Source organism: Pantherophis guttatus, chromosome 3 (assembly GCF_059756535.1).
Source record: "Pantherophis guttatus breed Tessera chromosome 3, ASM5975653v1, whole genome shotgun sequence".
Taxonomy (NCBI): Eukaryota; Metazoa; Chordata; class Lepidosauria; order Squamata; family Colubridae; genus Pantherophis; species Pantherophis guttatus.
The window spans coordinates 45,052,349-45,068,643 of record NC_142065.1 but is presented as its reverse complement, the minus strand read 5'-3'; the positions used below and the strand labels follow the sequence as shown (position 1 = coordinate 45,068,643).

Below are 16,295 nucleotides of genomic sequence, written 5' to 3'. Positions count from 1 at the left end.
GATAACAACACTTGCAGAGGAAGATGATGGGCAGATAAAGTCTATCTGTAAGTTTTCATCAGCAGTCCTTTAGGTAGGTCAGTGCTGACTTTTGTGGGGATCTAAATGAGGTTGATTGTATAGTCACATAATTGATTGTAGGGCAGATCCATGCTATCTATCTTCATTGCAAATGTATCAACATAGATTATGTATATTGCAGGCAAGATAGGAAGCTTGGGGAATGATAGAGGTTGTAGATAGAGTCCTGTAGGTTGTGAGTTTGCAAGCTGGAGAAACAGAGGTTTATTCCCATCCCAGTGAATTTGTTGGGAGGTAACATTAGTTAATTCCCAGGATTCTTAAAAAAACTGCAATAGCACTGCTAAATAAAATTGTGTGACTGTTGATGATTGCTGATAGCAAGTATGCTGTGCTCAAAAATGAGTCCCAAGCATTAAAGCTAGACATTGATAATGTCAGCTGAAAGTGGGCAATCACCAGGTTGTATACCAAGAGCATATTTGCCTTCAGTAGAGGATTCTGTGACAGACTGGCACCAGATTGGCACTGCTATTAGGATCTGCAGTTTTATTTCTGAGCCCTTCTAGGTCAGTAGCATTACAGGAATGATTAAGTGACTGAATCACACATATAGGCTTAATTAATTCCTGAAGCTTAAGCCCCCAAACACTTAAAGGATAGGATAGGCATATAGATTAGATTTGCAGCAATTTGGGCACTTGCTTGCAAAACATCCCCTTCCTTAACAAGTGTGATATTTAGGGCTCAAATATTGGTTCCATTTTTCGTGGTAGAAAATATAGCTTTGCTAAACTGGTTCTGCTTCTGAAAATTCTAAAGTCAGGGTAGAAGGGAGGAAGATAAGAATGAAAGAGATTAGTGGAATCTTTCTGTCCCCTGTTTAATATAATTGTCAAATGTTAGTCCTAAAGAGGGTCATGAAATTGTTGTCCAAATCCAGTGCATTCTATCTCAGAAAGCAGACTGTTCATTCTCCAGCTGTTGTGGTCATCAGACCAATTATAAATCCTATACAAGGGCAATTGGTGAGAAAATCCTCAAGTCTTAGGGAGATATATATATATATATAATTCATAGTGAGTGAGGAAGTTAATAAATTTGTGTAGATTTCTATTATACTAGTCAGGAAGGGAAGGCATTGGAGGATTTCAAAAGTAGAAACTGAAACCTTTTAGCTAATGCTAATTAAATTATGTTCTACCCCTTCATTGTCTGGGTTAACTGGTCCATTTGCATGGCAACTTCATTCTTATACTGGAATAAGGACTGGTGATCTAAACCATAGTCTGAGTTTGTAAGAGATTCTGTAGCCATTTCTTAATCTTTCGAGTGGAGAACAGGCTGTCTTCTCTAGTCAGGGGCCAGGAAGGCAAAACGTATTGCAAGACAAGTAAGCATGGCAGTTAGCTTCCCTCCCTGCTCCACATTACATTACAAAGCAGACTTAAAATGTTAGGTAGGTAGATTTATTGCAGAATATTAGGAAGCCATATATTCAGGTAATTTGCTGTCTAACCAGACCCAGGAATTCTGCCCTTGTCAGACTCCCAGATAGACTAAACAGGAAAAAAACGATGAGTGAAGTCTACTTTATTGTAAGACTACAGTAATAGAATCTTGCAAGTCTGAAAGCATAATTCTCCCACCATCTTTTTATTACCGGAATAGTTTGGGTGAATCTAAATTTCTTTCTCTGCACATTATCTAGTAGTGGGCTCCTCCCCCTTTTATCTGATTGTTCCCTAGGCAGCATCTCCCCCCCCCAATCTTCCAAAGTCATTCTCACATTCCATTACAACACTTTGTATATTGCAAGTCCTAAGGCAATGATGGTTAACCTTTTCTAGACCGAGTGCCCAAATGCAAGAACCCCGAACTGCCAAAATGCAATGCTCATGTGCCCCCCCCCACATGCGCCTCACCTACCCACGTGCATGCGTGGCAGAGACCCGAAGACCAGCTGGCTGGCAGAAGGTGCGCGCGCATATGCGGCGGAGCTGAGCTGTGCCCACAGAGAGGGTGCTACGTGCCACCTCTGGCACATGTGCCATAGGTTTGCCATCACTGTCCTAAGGTGTGAATCTCAAAAGGTGCTTTTTTATTATTATTTTTTTTCAAAAGGCAACTGGATTTTTCTGGTTTTTCTTTGAAGACGTTTCACTTCCCATCCAAGAAACTTCTGTTCTAACTGGATGGTGGGGAATGAAAGGATTTATACTCCTTGCAGACAGTTGGTCATTTGCATTCTTTTAGCAAGTTATTAAGGCCACCTGGATGTTTATCTGTGTCATCAGTGTCACCTGAGTAGTGCAAATGGGTGTGGGAGCCTTCTTGGAACTGTTGAAAGGACTGTGTTGTAGACTGGAGATAGATGATGCTGTATCCCACCCCCTCTGTTGAGTCAGGGGCTGTTCAATTTTGACATAGATAGCCTCTTTGAGGTGTGAATCTTGCCAGTCTTCCTTTTTGCATCAATAGCCATTTGGTTACTCATTTCCAAGTCTTGTTTCTGCTTTCTGTCCCTTCTTTATAAAATGTCTGTTTTTGGCTAGAGACACAAAAATTCCTGCTGACCAGTTTCAGCCCCTTGTCTTGTCCTGTCCTTCAAAGTGAATATAATAGACCTTTTCATTTTAAAACATTGATCAGTTCCATTTTAAAGGGGCAGAAGTGTTGGGTTCTGAATATTTTTCAAAGTTGCATGACAGTGGCTACAGTCAGATGATCGTAGTGTCTTAGATTGGAAATCAGCAATTAAGTTTTTCTTTGTGGGTGAGGAAAGAATGAGAAAACACTATCTTTCTAGTGAGGTGTGAATCTTAATTTGTTGCTTTCCCAAAATGGAACACAGTGTAATTTATTTATTTTTTTCTCAGGCCACATTTACTTATAAACCAGCATCAGATTTATGCATTATTTGGAAGCAAAATGTTTGGAAAAATAGGAGTCCATTGTGGGCTTTTAAAAATATCTTCCTAAAATGACCTAATAGTTTAGGGTTCAGAATATCACTTTCAATTTAAATTGGCTCCAGGCAGGCAATTGTCCTGCCTTATTATCAGGTGGTTATTTATTTTAATGGAGTCTTGACTGACAGCAGGGAGTAAGCCACTGAACTGTGAACATATCAATGCTGAAAGGTGCTCCAATCACTGCTTTAACATACTGTTTCCTGAATCTCTTAGGGAAGTGCAGATTGCTTTAGTGTTCATTTATCCTTATCTTGAGAATTGTTTTAATTTGTATTACACAACATACAAATTTTGTTTATTTTATTCAAAATGTGTTTCGACTGCCTTTTAAAAACCTAATTGCTCTGATATTTGACAATTTGCTCTTTAAAGCAATGGGGTTAACCCTATTTATTTAAAGTTTGAAAAGCCATCACCTGTAATTCTGTAATTAATCAGTTCACTGAAATATAAAACATTTAAACTAATACTGAATAAGGAATACACACATCAAAATGTCAATATTGTAGATACTTAGATACCTCTGGTATTTAATGAACTCTATGTCAGCTAAGAAAATTAAGGAGTTTCCACTGAACGCTTTTCAAGAACACTTTACTTGAATAGGGCATAAACCTTTTATGTTCTTTTGAAATTCACATAACTTTTTCATACATATTGTAAGAAGAAAAGAACTGTAACCTTGAAGTTCAAGAAATATTTCAAATTTCAAATATTTAAAGTGAGTCATATGAAATTTGTTCTTATAACCAATCCAGTTTTATGGGGCCCTTTAGAGATGGTCTCAGATGGTCACCACAATATAGATTTGTATATTATAGTTAAGGTGTAGGCTTAAAACTAGGGACATCCAGATTTAAGTCCACTTTCAGTTTGCTCATGCTTTTTGAGTTATAGGTTTGTTGTTGTGAAGCTGCCTTGAACTCTTAGAAGAAAGTCAGTATATAAATGGGTGCATGCAAAGTATAATCCAAATACTGTAGATCTTCAAGATCTTATCAAGGATTAAAATGATTGAGAAAAACCCTAGAAACAAATCCCTGGAGCTTACTACTGTGCAAAATCTGTTGGGTGAGACAACTCTAGCCGCCACTTGATGCTTCTCTCGTGATCTGAGTTGGCATATCTGTTCATAAGGAATGACAAGCTGGATTCTCTGGTGACTTTGTCGTCATATAGCATAACATTTTGTTTGTAAATAATTATCTTATGTAATATAATATAGGTGTTAAGTTGTTAAGACTAAGAAAAATCATTTGAACAAACACTGAACAATTTTAATCCTGTCACTGTTTCTCAATTTAACAAGATTGTTGTTGAAAGGATAAAATAAAATAAAACCCTCATGTATATCTCTTCACCTCTGGAAAAAAAATGGGAATAAACTAAGTAAAATGGGTCCAGTTTAGTACTTGATAGAAGGTCACCTGAAATAACCAGAGTTGCAGGTGAGATTTGGGGGCTGGGAAGGGAGTGTTAAACTTTTTTTGTGGGGAAAGCAGTGGCAATCTATGTTGCTGCCAAGAAAATTTCATTGTCGTGTCCACATTATCATCAGAAGTCACATTTTATTCAAATGACAATTTACTTTAATTGTATTAAAAGAGGTGGAGTCGTGGGTTTAGGTATTTGTGTAAATTGTTCACATAGCAAAATTAGGAAGTTGTTATTTAATACTGACAAATATACTGTGTTAACTCTACATGTAGAGGTTGTGTCAGCTTCTTTTCACTAGGGGATTAATTGAAATTTCAGTTTGACCAGTGGGGTCTAAAAGTATGTATGTGTATATTAAATCAATTTATATGGTGGTAAATTTCACAAATTTGACTCTGGGAAGCTAACAACATGTTAAAAATAGTAAGGTAAAAGCATACAATGGTTGCCAAGGATAAACCTAAACAAAGCAATTGAGGAAAAATCTGTCAACAAGCTATCTAACCTCACATCTCCCAGGAATTGGAACATATCCAAATCTTCAGCGCTTTACAAATTCGGATGTGGTGTTAATGTATGCATATTTTATGTTCACACTCATTTTTTTAGTTTTCTCAATTATAGCAACATTTACAATTTAAAGTATTGGCTTTAGTTTTTAAAGCTCTACATATCTTAAAGACCTTATTCTCTACATATAACAAAACTGCCAAATATATTTGCCTTAGTTATGGTGCTGAATCCATATTTATCAGAAATTGATGGAAACTGTAGACAACATTTCTCTGTGATGGACCTCATTTCTGGAATTGCCTCCCCCAGACATCCTTTGATAAATTGTTAAAATGAAGATATTTCCCATATTAACTATTTCATTAACTGTTGAAGTAATATTGTCCATTACAGTAAAGGTGCCTGAGGTTATTATATTCATAATTGATTTCTCTTTTCTTGTAATTTGTTCTTTTATGTTTTTATTGTTATATATCTATTTGAGCAGCAGGTTTTGGCAATGTACAAATATAATAAGTAAATAAAATCACTTATGTTACTTGTTAACAATATCATCTCACAAATTACACAAAATGCAAAGAGAAGGCAGATCCAGCAGCAGCCTCAGGAGCTCACTACTTTCACCAAAATGACAAAAATCACACTGGAAGCTCTCTGCCTTTGGAGTATCAGGGCAACCACATATTTATAGGCAGCATATCTTTGATTATTGAATAGCAACTACAGTTTATGTTCTTCCAGAAACAATTGAGTGCTAATTGAATGCTGGGCTAGATAAATGTTCAATGATCTGAGAGGGTTTTTAGTCTCAAGTATCCATGTGATAAATGATATTACAAGGATTATATATAGTTTCTTTTAAAGCATTGTACATTTCATTTAGATTACATGGGACTCTTTTTTTTAAAAAAAGGAATTCAGTCAGCATACAAATATCTTTGCTTCATTATTAATGGGGTTACACCTGTATACTTTACCATTCTTAGTCTGACTATACTATTAATCCTATTTTAAAAGACAGAATGAGGCAGAGAAAAGAGTAGAATATGAAATCATTCAACAAAGGAGAGAAATTAAGGTTACTTGTGTTGATTGGTTCTTACATGAAGCAACACTGCCATCTCTGATCTGATCCATGAAGATTTGCTTACACTACTTTGCCATCAATGGATCTCTGATTGAAAAAAATTAGTTATATTGGTTTTAGTTATTTAACAGCAAACACGGTGGTTGATTTGTTCCAAATTATTTCTCACATAATAGTTTTCAAATGGCAGAATGTTGACTTTTTTTGAGTCTTTCTGATTCCTTGGTTTATTGCTCTCAAATATTTGAGAAATAAATTTTAATTCTTCAAAGATATTTTTCTTTCTTTCTTCTTTTAGAAATTGAAGGAATATCTGGAAGGGAGGAATCTCATCACCAAGCTCCAGGCCAAGCATGACCTCCTCCAGAAGACTTTGGGAGAAAGTAAGCATGAGAATTGCTTGTCACTGTGTCAGCCCAGCCTTTGTAATTACTAAATTAGGCAGCTGACTGAGCATAACAATCTTGGATTATCAATGCTAAGTGGACAAAGTCATGTTTTATGGATTTATTATTCCATCCCTGCAGTGCTGCTTAAATAATGGCAAAAGGGAAGTGCTTAATGAGCCAATAATGTGCAACATCTATTTGTTTAAGTGAAACCATTTTCTCTCCACTTCCCTCCCATTTCAGCATATCTGCAGAATCAAATTAGGTTAATTCTTGCAATTAATCTTTTTTTTTCTCATGGTGTGCAAATATTCTATCATTAGGGAAGCACTTTTGTTGTTGAACTAGGTTGCTTCCCATGTCTGTATGGATTTTTTAGTCAAACAGGAAAACTAGGTGTTTTCAAGTAGAATTAAGAAGTACTTTGGCATGCATATAGCCTATTGGCACTTTAATAAAATGAATGGATTACCAGTGGTTATTGCTGGAATTAATTGTCTGGTGCCAGTGACCAAATCAAAGATGCCATTTCATAATCTGAGAAGAGCAAGGATAGAGAATCTAAATAAGTTGGCAGAATAGCTTTCACATTTAATTTAACTCCAAGAATCAACTCCAAACAATAAAGTAGCTCCTCATATTGATCTGGTTCCACTTACAGTATTGAAGTCTTTGGAGAGAAAATGTAAATCACAAAAAAATTTCTAACCTGTAACGAACCAATGTTTTGCAGAACTTTCTTTGATTCTTATAAAATCTTTTCCTGAGCCATATGGCTGTGTTCCCCTGGCCAAGAACAGGCAGCTTTGAGTATATATTTTACATTTGGGTAATAATTATAGAAACTTGACATTTTTATTCCTTTAGACTGTGAAGTAGTCTAGGAGAAGTAATGCAAATGACTTGGAAAAGACTCTGTGACCTGAATACACAAATTATTGAATGAAATTATTTGTTATTTTTAACCAAAAACCTAACAAACCTTTGTTCTTCTTCTTCCCATTGGAAGTCAAATGAAGCAGTATACTTTTTTTTTTTTTTTTAGATTTTTCACTTAGGGAATTATTCAGCTATCATGTAAAGTAAAACAAGCCAGAAAGGTTATTTTCTTTGAGCATTTTCCCTTCCTTTGAGTACCACCATATAATACTCAAGCTGACCCTGTGACAAACCACATTCTTGAATCATTGCTGATTTCTGCATTCTGGCATACTGCTTCTCTTAACCTGCTTGCCCCTTTAACTGACTCCCTGCTGGGGAGCATCAGAAACACTGAAGGTATTTTTTACCTGATTTCATAAAATCAGAAAACCTCCTTTTTCTGGTACTTAGTGAAGCTTTTGTGAATTCACATTGCTCATAAAGATCCCACTCCGGAATCTAAGCTATTTTAAAAGAGATAAATGCAATTATCTGGGTGGGCAAGAATGTTAGAAGAATACATTGCTTTCTAATCCGAAGCAAAATGCTATAAATCAAAGTGGGTTTAGATGTTAATCTTAATAAATGTGGTCGGACCAGATCAAAATGTAATCTTAATCAATGTTGTCGGACCAGAAACCACTTGCTTGAAATTTTTGGCATTGTTTCTTTGTTAGCGATTGCTCGGCAGACTGCAAAATATGACTGGTTATCTAGCTTTGGGGCAAAACAGTATTGATTTGTTTTCTCTGTCCCATTCTATTTCCGACTTGTAAATTATTTCACTCTGGACATGTCAGGTTCCATTAATAGAAAATACCAGCAGTTTTTTTGGTACAGAATAATTACTTCCTCTTTTACCTGCATTTGTTAATTTAATACTAAAGCCTTTTGACGTTGTTAAAGCCATGTAGTTATATACATATTAATATTCTGTAATGGAAATGGGGCAGATGGTAAGAAACTGTAGTTTAGTATAATGTTATTATAAAATATGAACTGCTTTGAATAATTAAGTTTTTCTGCTAGGAGTGGGAAAGTGATTGTTTAAAATGTGTTATTTATTGTCCATGATTAACAATCAGCTGTCTTTGATTCATTTCATTTCTGATCTTGGGGAAAAACTATAGATGATATAAATCAATACCATTGCAATAGAGAAAGCTATCTTAGTTTTGTTATCTGTCAAATAACATGTGTCTTCTCTATTACTGTAAGTTGAGATCCTTTTAAATATTGCACATAATGTCCCAGGCATTGCAGTTTGGTTTTTCACCCGTTTAAAAACATAATTTGTTTTCATTTTTCTCATCACAGGTCAAAGGACTGACTGCTCTCTTGCGAGGTAGGTGTGGCAGCAAGCAGCTTCCTTGTTTGAGTAACTTCCAACAGGCAAAACAAGAGTTTCCTGCAAACCAAATGTTAACTAATTCATCTCCAAACAATCATTGCTTTGATGGCATCACAGGTTTTCAATGCTCTTTCATAAAATGTTCATGGAAATGTTGGTTTCGTTTAGAAATCTTTGGGGCAGTCCCCCAAAAAAACATAATGTTAGGAGATGAGGCCATTTGTAAACTAAAATATTCATCAGAAACAAAAGTATTGGCTGTGGTACACAGTGAAAAAATTTTGTCATGCAATTTATTCCCTTTGGTGTGCATTGGGGAATTTGGATCCAGTGGAATTTTGAAGGATTACAACTAGATCATTACAGAGATTTGCATAGTATTGATCATATCATTTGACTGTCAGTCTAAGGGCAGAAGGAGCTCTTACATTTGATAATGGCTTTACACTAGCAGTGGATACCTCTTTCCAATTGTCCACCTAGCCACAAAAGATTGTGACAGTTGTATAAGTATTTTGAGGCCATAATACCATTTGCTTCCTCACCTTTGCTCCAGAACTTTTTTGCTGGTAGAAAATGGGACATATAGGTAAAAGATGAAGTCCTTTTCAGATTGATCTAGACATGTAAGATATGTCTGTACATTTTCTTGTCAAAGATATAGAAGTGATATGCAGTAGCCTTTCTCAGAAGGAAACATGGGTACAGAATTCCAAATTAAATGAAAAGCAAATTTTAACTTGGAAGAGCCCCACATTAAGCCTGCCGTCATGTTCCAATTACCAAATGCATTTGAGAAAGAAAAAGAGATGCAGATTAATAACATTTTACTGTGCTGCATTTTTTTAACTGGTTGAGTTCTCATGCTAAGCCATGAACCTTATAAACCATAATGGTTGATTGGTTTGATTCTAGTTTAGCTCATTGTGAACCTAGTCCATAGTTTGATTATTTAGCCAATAATATATCATAGGTTCTCTAGATTTTCTCAGGCAGCACTGTGCTCTGCTAGATTCATCTCTACCCGGTAGGATAAAAAGCCCTGAAAAAAATATTGAAGTGCTTTTGATTGCCTAACAGAGGAGGGGAGAGATCAATCATACAGAGGTTTTCTTCCATTTTGCCCCACTGACCCCATCTGGTCTGACAGAGAATTGGATTAAATCAGTGAAGAGAATAAACGTTTTGTTATAACTGGGCCTGACATCAATCATTCTATCATAAATGTCACTGCAGATGTGGAAATAATAATTGAAAAAAATGACTTTTTATAGGTCTTCTGTGGAATGTTACAAATCTCCAAATTGCCATTGTTGTTGGCCTAGAAGCAAAGATGTATGTCCATATGGTACATGTTTGTATTTTTTTTAAAAAAAGGTTAGCTGTTCTGGAATAATTACTTTGATTTATATATCCCTGTGGAAAGAAAGATAAGATATAAATCAAGTAAATAAATAAAATAAAAAAATCAAGCTCAGCTGATAGTTCTTAATTGGGAACTGACACTTGCAGTAATGAAATACGATTCATTGTGGTACAGTATTAAATATAATGGTAGTATTGAGATCAACATTTGAAAATACCTTAAATTGCCTGTGAGAGGAACCTGCATCACCACCATTTTCATTTAATTATTATTAATAATAATTCAACTATTATTATGACTATATTGGAATTCCATTACTATTCCAATCATCATCATCATGATGATGATTTATGTACCACTCAACACCAGCAACTTATGACTTACAATTATCAAAACATCTAAAAACAAAGAAGAATAGCAAAACACAGATAAAAACAGCACAATACAGAAGAACAACAGAGAAAGCATCTGGATTCTTTCTTGATTCTTGATTATTTTTAAAAATACCACAAAATTAAAAGTATGTTTCTTAAGCACAGGAAAGGTTGCTTTTCTTTCAAATTCATCATCCATCTGTTTTGGCAAGGAGTTGAATTAAATAGGACTTTTCCCAGTAACCTTTATTTACAGCAATTCATTTGTCAGAACGGGAATAACTAAATTGGAAGCAAAAGCAGGGGGTAGTCTAGCAGAGCTGATTTCCAAAAAGATAAAATGGGGTGCTCCTTTTTGCTATTATTTATTTAATGATGCAGCCATTTGTATGCCACCCCCTCAGGATTCTAGGTGGATTACACTCATAAAGTAATAAAAATACACTGAAATAACACTGTAAACAACACATCAGCCAGTTTGACCTATCACCAGCTGCTTCCATTACTTTCAAATTGAGTTGAACATGCACAGCTGAAATCAGATTTTAGTTATACAATCAAGGAACAATGAGCAAGATGACAAATAAATGGCAGGCTGATGGTTCATGTCTAGCCAAATTAACTCAGTAGTATATTGCTACCATGCTCCATATTTGTCATTTCAAGTTCCCCAGTTCTAAGAGAAAGTTGTTAACATTTTTAAAGAATCTATTTATATTATCTGTTTGAGATGAAGTCTGTTGACTACTAATTCTTGCCAAGTGTTGCCTTCTACCAATGGTGCAAAGCTATAGGAAAATTGTTTTATTTAAAGGAGAGTTTGGAAAAACTTCTGGTTGAATCTGAATAGATGGCTTCTGCCAGCCAGCATAGACCATTCTAAGCTAGATGGATCAATATTCTGAATTGTGTTGGAAGAACAGGATCCTTCGTGTTCTCTGTGTTTGTTATTCTGACTGAGTTTCCACTTTCCACTAGACCAGGAGTGTCAAACTCTATTTCATTGAAGGCCGCATCAGGGTTGTTTTTGACCTCAGGGGGGAGGACTGGCCGTGGCTAGGGTGGGCATGGCCAGCTCGACACCACTCGTGTCTGGGGCTCCTGTGGTGGCCTGAGCGCTCTGCCAGAGAAAATGGGCTCCCCAGCTCCATTTTCAGCTGCAATGGCCTCCTGCAACTCTCTGCCAGTGAAAACGGAGCTCCATATTCCACGGGCCAATCCTTCGCTCTTTCCAGGGTGGCCCCTTAGGCCAGATCTAAGCACCCCACAGGCCGGATCTGGCCCCTGGGCCTTGAGTTTGACACCCCTGCACTAGACCATGATATTTAAAGCATAGTTTGTTTGGCAACCCAGGCTCACACAGGAAGTTAAGACCAAAGCAAATCAATCATATTCTGGCTAACCATAATAAATAAACTATCATTTATGTTATCTCACACGCTAATGACACTTTTTATTGAAGTCTCAAAGAGGAGACTAAGAAGAAGACAAGATTTAATCCTTACATTTTTGTCCATCTTCTTTATCAAAATTACTGTTTATCTGACAACATAAACAGCAGGAAAGCAGCTTCTGTTAACTGTTGCTTTCAGTTAATGGATAATACGGAAAAGTGAGCATAACTCCTGGGGTTCTAAGTAAACTTCATGAAAAACAACTGGGCATCAAATTATAGTTGCAAGCATCTATTTGTCCATTGTAGGTGCAAATAAGAATATAATAGTATATACATATAGGCAGTAATTAAGATCAATCTTTTTTTGTGTGTCATTTGCCACTGATTTGGGGCAATAACATCAGGTTAACTATTTATTGTTAGCCATTATGGATCTGTTGTCAGAATAACAAAATTGGATGTAACTATGTAAGATTTTAAAATGTGTGCATTGTATTTATATACTAAAGTTGATAGGACACCAGAGCAGGAAACAAACAGAAGAAGGAAATGGAAATGGAAAACTACCTTATTGTTTTAACAGACTAGTGCTCTGTATCAGTGGCCCCCAATCTTTTGGGCGGCAGGGACTGGTTCTGTGGAGAGAGATTTTTTTGTAGACCAGAGGGGGGTGGCTTCGTGTGCTGCCTGCATCCTGCAGATGGGGCTTGTTTGTGTGGCCCGGTTTCTGGCATGCCATGGACTGGTTCTGATCCACAGACCGAGGGTTGGGGACTCCTGTTCCATATTACGTAGAAATGTATACTTCAGCTAAGTAGTGACTTTGTCTGTGATGGAAAAATTACTACCTGAAATTATAATTGCTATATACAACAAATACTAGTATTAATTGCTATCTCATCCAAAAATTTGTATGGAGTGAGTGTGTCGTGTACTCCAATTTTTTTTTCCTTCAGAGTTATTTTAGAAGTCATAAGTCAGTCTAGAGACAACTCTGTTTTCCCATAGGAAAGATTTCAATCACATCAGTTCAAGGTGTAGTTCCACAGGTCCTCAGGAGAGCCATCCAAATGATTAAATTGAAGTGCCTTGGATCTGTAGATAAATTATAAAGACAAACTAAACTTCTGTGAGTCTTAAGGACTCCTGAGAAATATCATTAAGTTAGCCGCCACCATAGATACCCTGCATAAATCTTCTAGCTAACTTCTAATATCACTACATTTCTTGGTCATTGAAAACTGATCAGAGAAACCCATTAATCCTCTGCCTCAAGTGACATTCTCAGCAGATATGATGGTACTCCAGTATATTTAAAATGAGTGACAAGGTGTTCCACATGAGAACAGCTAAACAAATGTTTTAATGGCCATTCTACTCTTTCTGAGTCTCCTAGTAATATATAAGAAATCACAAACATATTTATGACATGGTTTGTGTTTGTATTTGATGTTATTTCAATCTTATTGAAGCCGTGTTTTAATAAAGTATCATTCAGTTTGAACTTATTCCAGAGAAAATAATTTGAATTTTCCTCACCCTTGTGGCTGTAAATTACCCAGCAGAGCACGCCTTTCTTAGCATGGTGCTGCCTTTAAATAATTTCTAAATGACATTACAGAAAGAAGGGGCTTTATAGTGATGCTCTCTAAGATTGGAAGTAAAAGGTTAAGTATAGCCTTCTGTTAGCAATAAGCCCTGCTGTGCCTGTTTGACCATTATAGTACTTTTATTTTAAATTAGATTTTAAAACTTGGAAGTAAATTAATGGAAATACTTCTTGTCTTTGATTCTTCTCTATTGCCACTTGCTGATGAGCTATTTATATTTCAAATAAATTGATACTTTGATTGTAAATGATTTATTTGAAACATGTTTTTGCTTTCTCTTCCTGTTCTCCCTCATCTGTTGATAATGGTTCATGTGAATTCTTGGATCAACAGCAGACGCAGTTCTACTATAAGAAAGCAGGTAAGAAATTTATTTAAATGACAATAAAATCACTCTATAGTTGTCGGCTGTTACTGAATGTTCTGTTGCTGTAAGTTGTTTCTGGACTCTGGTCTTTTTTGCAGCAGTATTTTGTGGGCTGTTTTAAAAGAAGCAGAGTCCAGAACATGGAAAGCAATTGTTAATTAGTAATTCTTCTTTGCTGGGTGAGATCACACATGAAATATTCTGTCTGGTTCTGGGCACTGTATCTCTGAAAGAATGATGACCAATTAGAGTAAGTTCAGCAGAACACAACCAAGATAGTGAAGGAAACCAAACCCAGAGTAGCTAAAGAACAAGGATCTTATAAGAAGGACAACTAAGGTGAAATATGAAAGCAGTCTTCAAATATTGAAGAGTTGTCACACAGAAGATGATTTATTTTCCATTGCCATGGAGGATAGGGTCCGAAACATTGAGTTAAAACTGGAAGACAGGTATTTCAGCATTTGCTGACTGTTTGAGCTATCAACAGTAGGCTGCCATATGTTATGACAAGTTGTCCTTACTAGAGTGCTTGAAGCAAAAACTCTTAATTGTTCCTACATTGCATAGCGGCCGAATTAAATAATCTCTATAGTACCTTCCAACTTTATTTTTCCTACCTAAGCAGGGGGTTGGACTAGAAGACTTCCAAGGTCCCATCCAACTCTGTTATTCTAAACTTTGCTGATTCTGTGATTTTATAGTAGAAGGTAAGAGGACCGTTGAAAATGTTTGAGAAAAACCAAGAAAATGGATAAGTGCAAAATTTAAAAGAGAGATATATAATCATCACCATATATTGCATAAATGCACAAGAGTTTAATTGGAGAGTAAGATGAAGAAAAAAACCAAAGCCAAATTTATTTTAACGTGATAGAATATATAGTACTATCAGAATATATCAAGAGTCTTTATATTTATTTTATTTATTTACTCATTTATTTAGAGCACTTATACCTTGTAGCTCAGTCAAAAATATCCAGTGAAGTTTGCAGATCAATAATCCCTTCTCTAATATTTATAAACAAAAAAAGCTGCTACATAGAAGGTAAAAGGGACATTTGTCTCTTCTTCTGATACTGCCTAATGACATTTGTGAGGACAAGGCATAACTTGATACTAGATTCCTGAGAAATCAACTAATGCTTACTCTATGTTAGAATTTACCTCACTTACAAATTATTAGCAACAATATTGAAACCTGTTTTGAGATAAGGTTTCATCAGAATCACCAATATCACTTGGTGGAGAATAGCTCAGAATCTGTATTTTATACTGTTTTCTCTGCCTCCTCCTGTTCTCCAAGCTTTATTGGTGAGCAGACATTTATGAATGAAGATCAGTTACCTTTTGGATGATCAGGGAACAATTTAGAGTGAATTGTCAATTTGAAGTAATATATCAACTGAATTGCATAGTACGTGAAAAGGACCATCCTGTGTTCAGTTGTTGCTGTGCATATAACATTGAATCTTAGAGGACCTGGAGGGAGGTGAATACTCAGACAAACTAAAGGCCCCTGCGAATTATCTGTTGATTCGTTTTGAGGCTAGAATTTGCTGAACTTCATTTGAGCCTATCATTTATCTATAGTGCTATAGCTGAATTTTTATTTTTTTGCATAGAACAAATAAATGTGTCTGTGAATGGACACATTGTTCCCTTATCTCTTCCTGCTTGGAATTTTTGAACTTGAAACTGTTGCCCTCTAATGGCTGGAATTTACCTGAGCAGTTTGTTCTTTTCCACTTTGGTTCACCTTTATAACTCACAACTTAACTGCTCCATTTCACTGTAATTGTGTGTTTCAGCACTACTGTCAGCACCTCTTGCATTATTTTCTGGTTTGTTAGGTAGGAGTGTGTGTGTGTGTGTGTGTGTGTGTGTGTAGGGAGGCGGGAGGGAGATGTACTGTGGCCATAAGATAAATTCCAGTGTCTTTTTGTCCCTATCTGATGACTAATGGCATACTAATTTTAACATACTATTGGAAAAGCTACTAGGCTGTAAAATTGCATTCAGAAGAGCTGGTTTACAATGCTTATTAGCACAAAATATCTCTTATTTGAAGGGTTAAAAGGAAGCTATTCTGGTTCTTTGTCCCTGTGTGTACATATACAGCTGCTTTGCTTCACGGATGGTCACAGCAGAAGTGTTATCTGTACATGCGCACATACACACACACATACACAAACCACTAAGGACAATATTCAAAGCATCATTGCTGATCCTTCCAGAGGAGGAACAGCTTTAATGCTGCATACTGTCATGCTTTGCAAAAGACCTCTCGGCATGCTTTATAGAGCCCTAGAAGCTATAACATATGTTCACGGTAAAGTGAGAAATTGGGTTTCTTTTTTTTTTTTCCTCTTGAAGAACTACTTTGATTTGAGGCTTCACTTGTAATTCGTTGTCATTAAATTATTAGCTTACAGTAAAACATATAGAAATCTTCATTTAATTTGCCCAGAAATTTATATTTTTCTAT

General features: G+C 36.0%; 1 protein-coding gene across 7 annotated transcripts in view; it reads left to right on the top strand.

Moving 5' to 3' along the window:
* The window catches only part of SRGAP2 (SLIT-ROBO Rho GTPase activating protein 2), a 202,974-nt gene that overhangs the window by 154,313 nt on the left and 32,366 nt on the right, over positions 1-16,295 (top strand). For 5 of the 7 annotated variants that reach the window (XM_034414387.3, XM_087889395.1, XM_034414386.3 and 2 more), the window contains 3 exons: positions 6,332-6,416; positions 8,661-8,688; positions 13,774-13,801. In XM_034414387.3, coding sequence (XP_034270278.2) covers positions 6,332-6,416; positions 8,661-8,688; positions 13,774-13,801 — 141 coding nt within the window. The remainder of the gene's footprint in view (positions 1-6,331; positions 6,417-8,660; positions 8,689-13,773; positions 13,802-16,295) is intronic. The other 2 variants (XM_034414389.3, XM_034414388.3) reach the window with 1 other exon arrangement.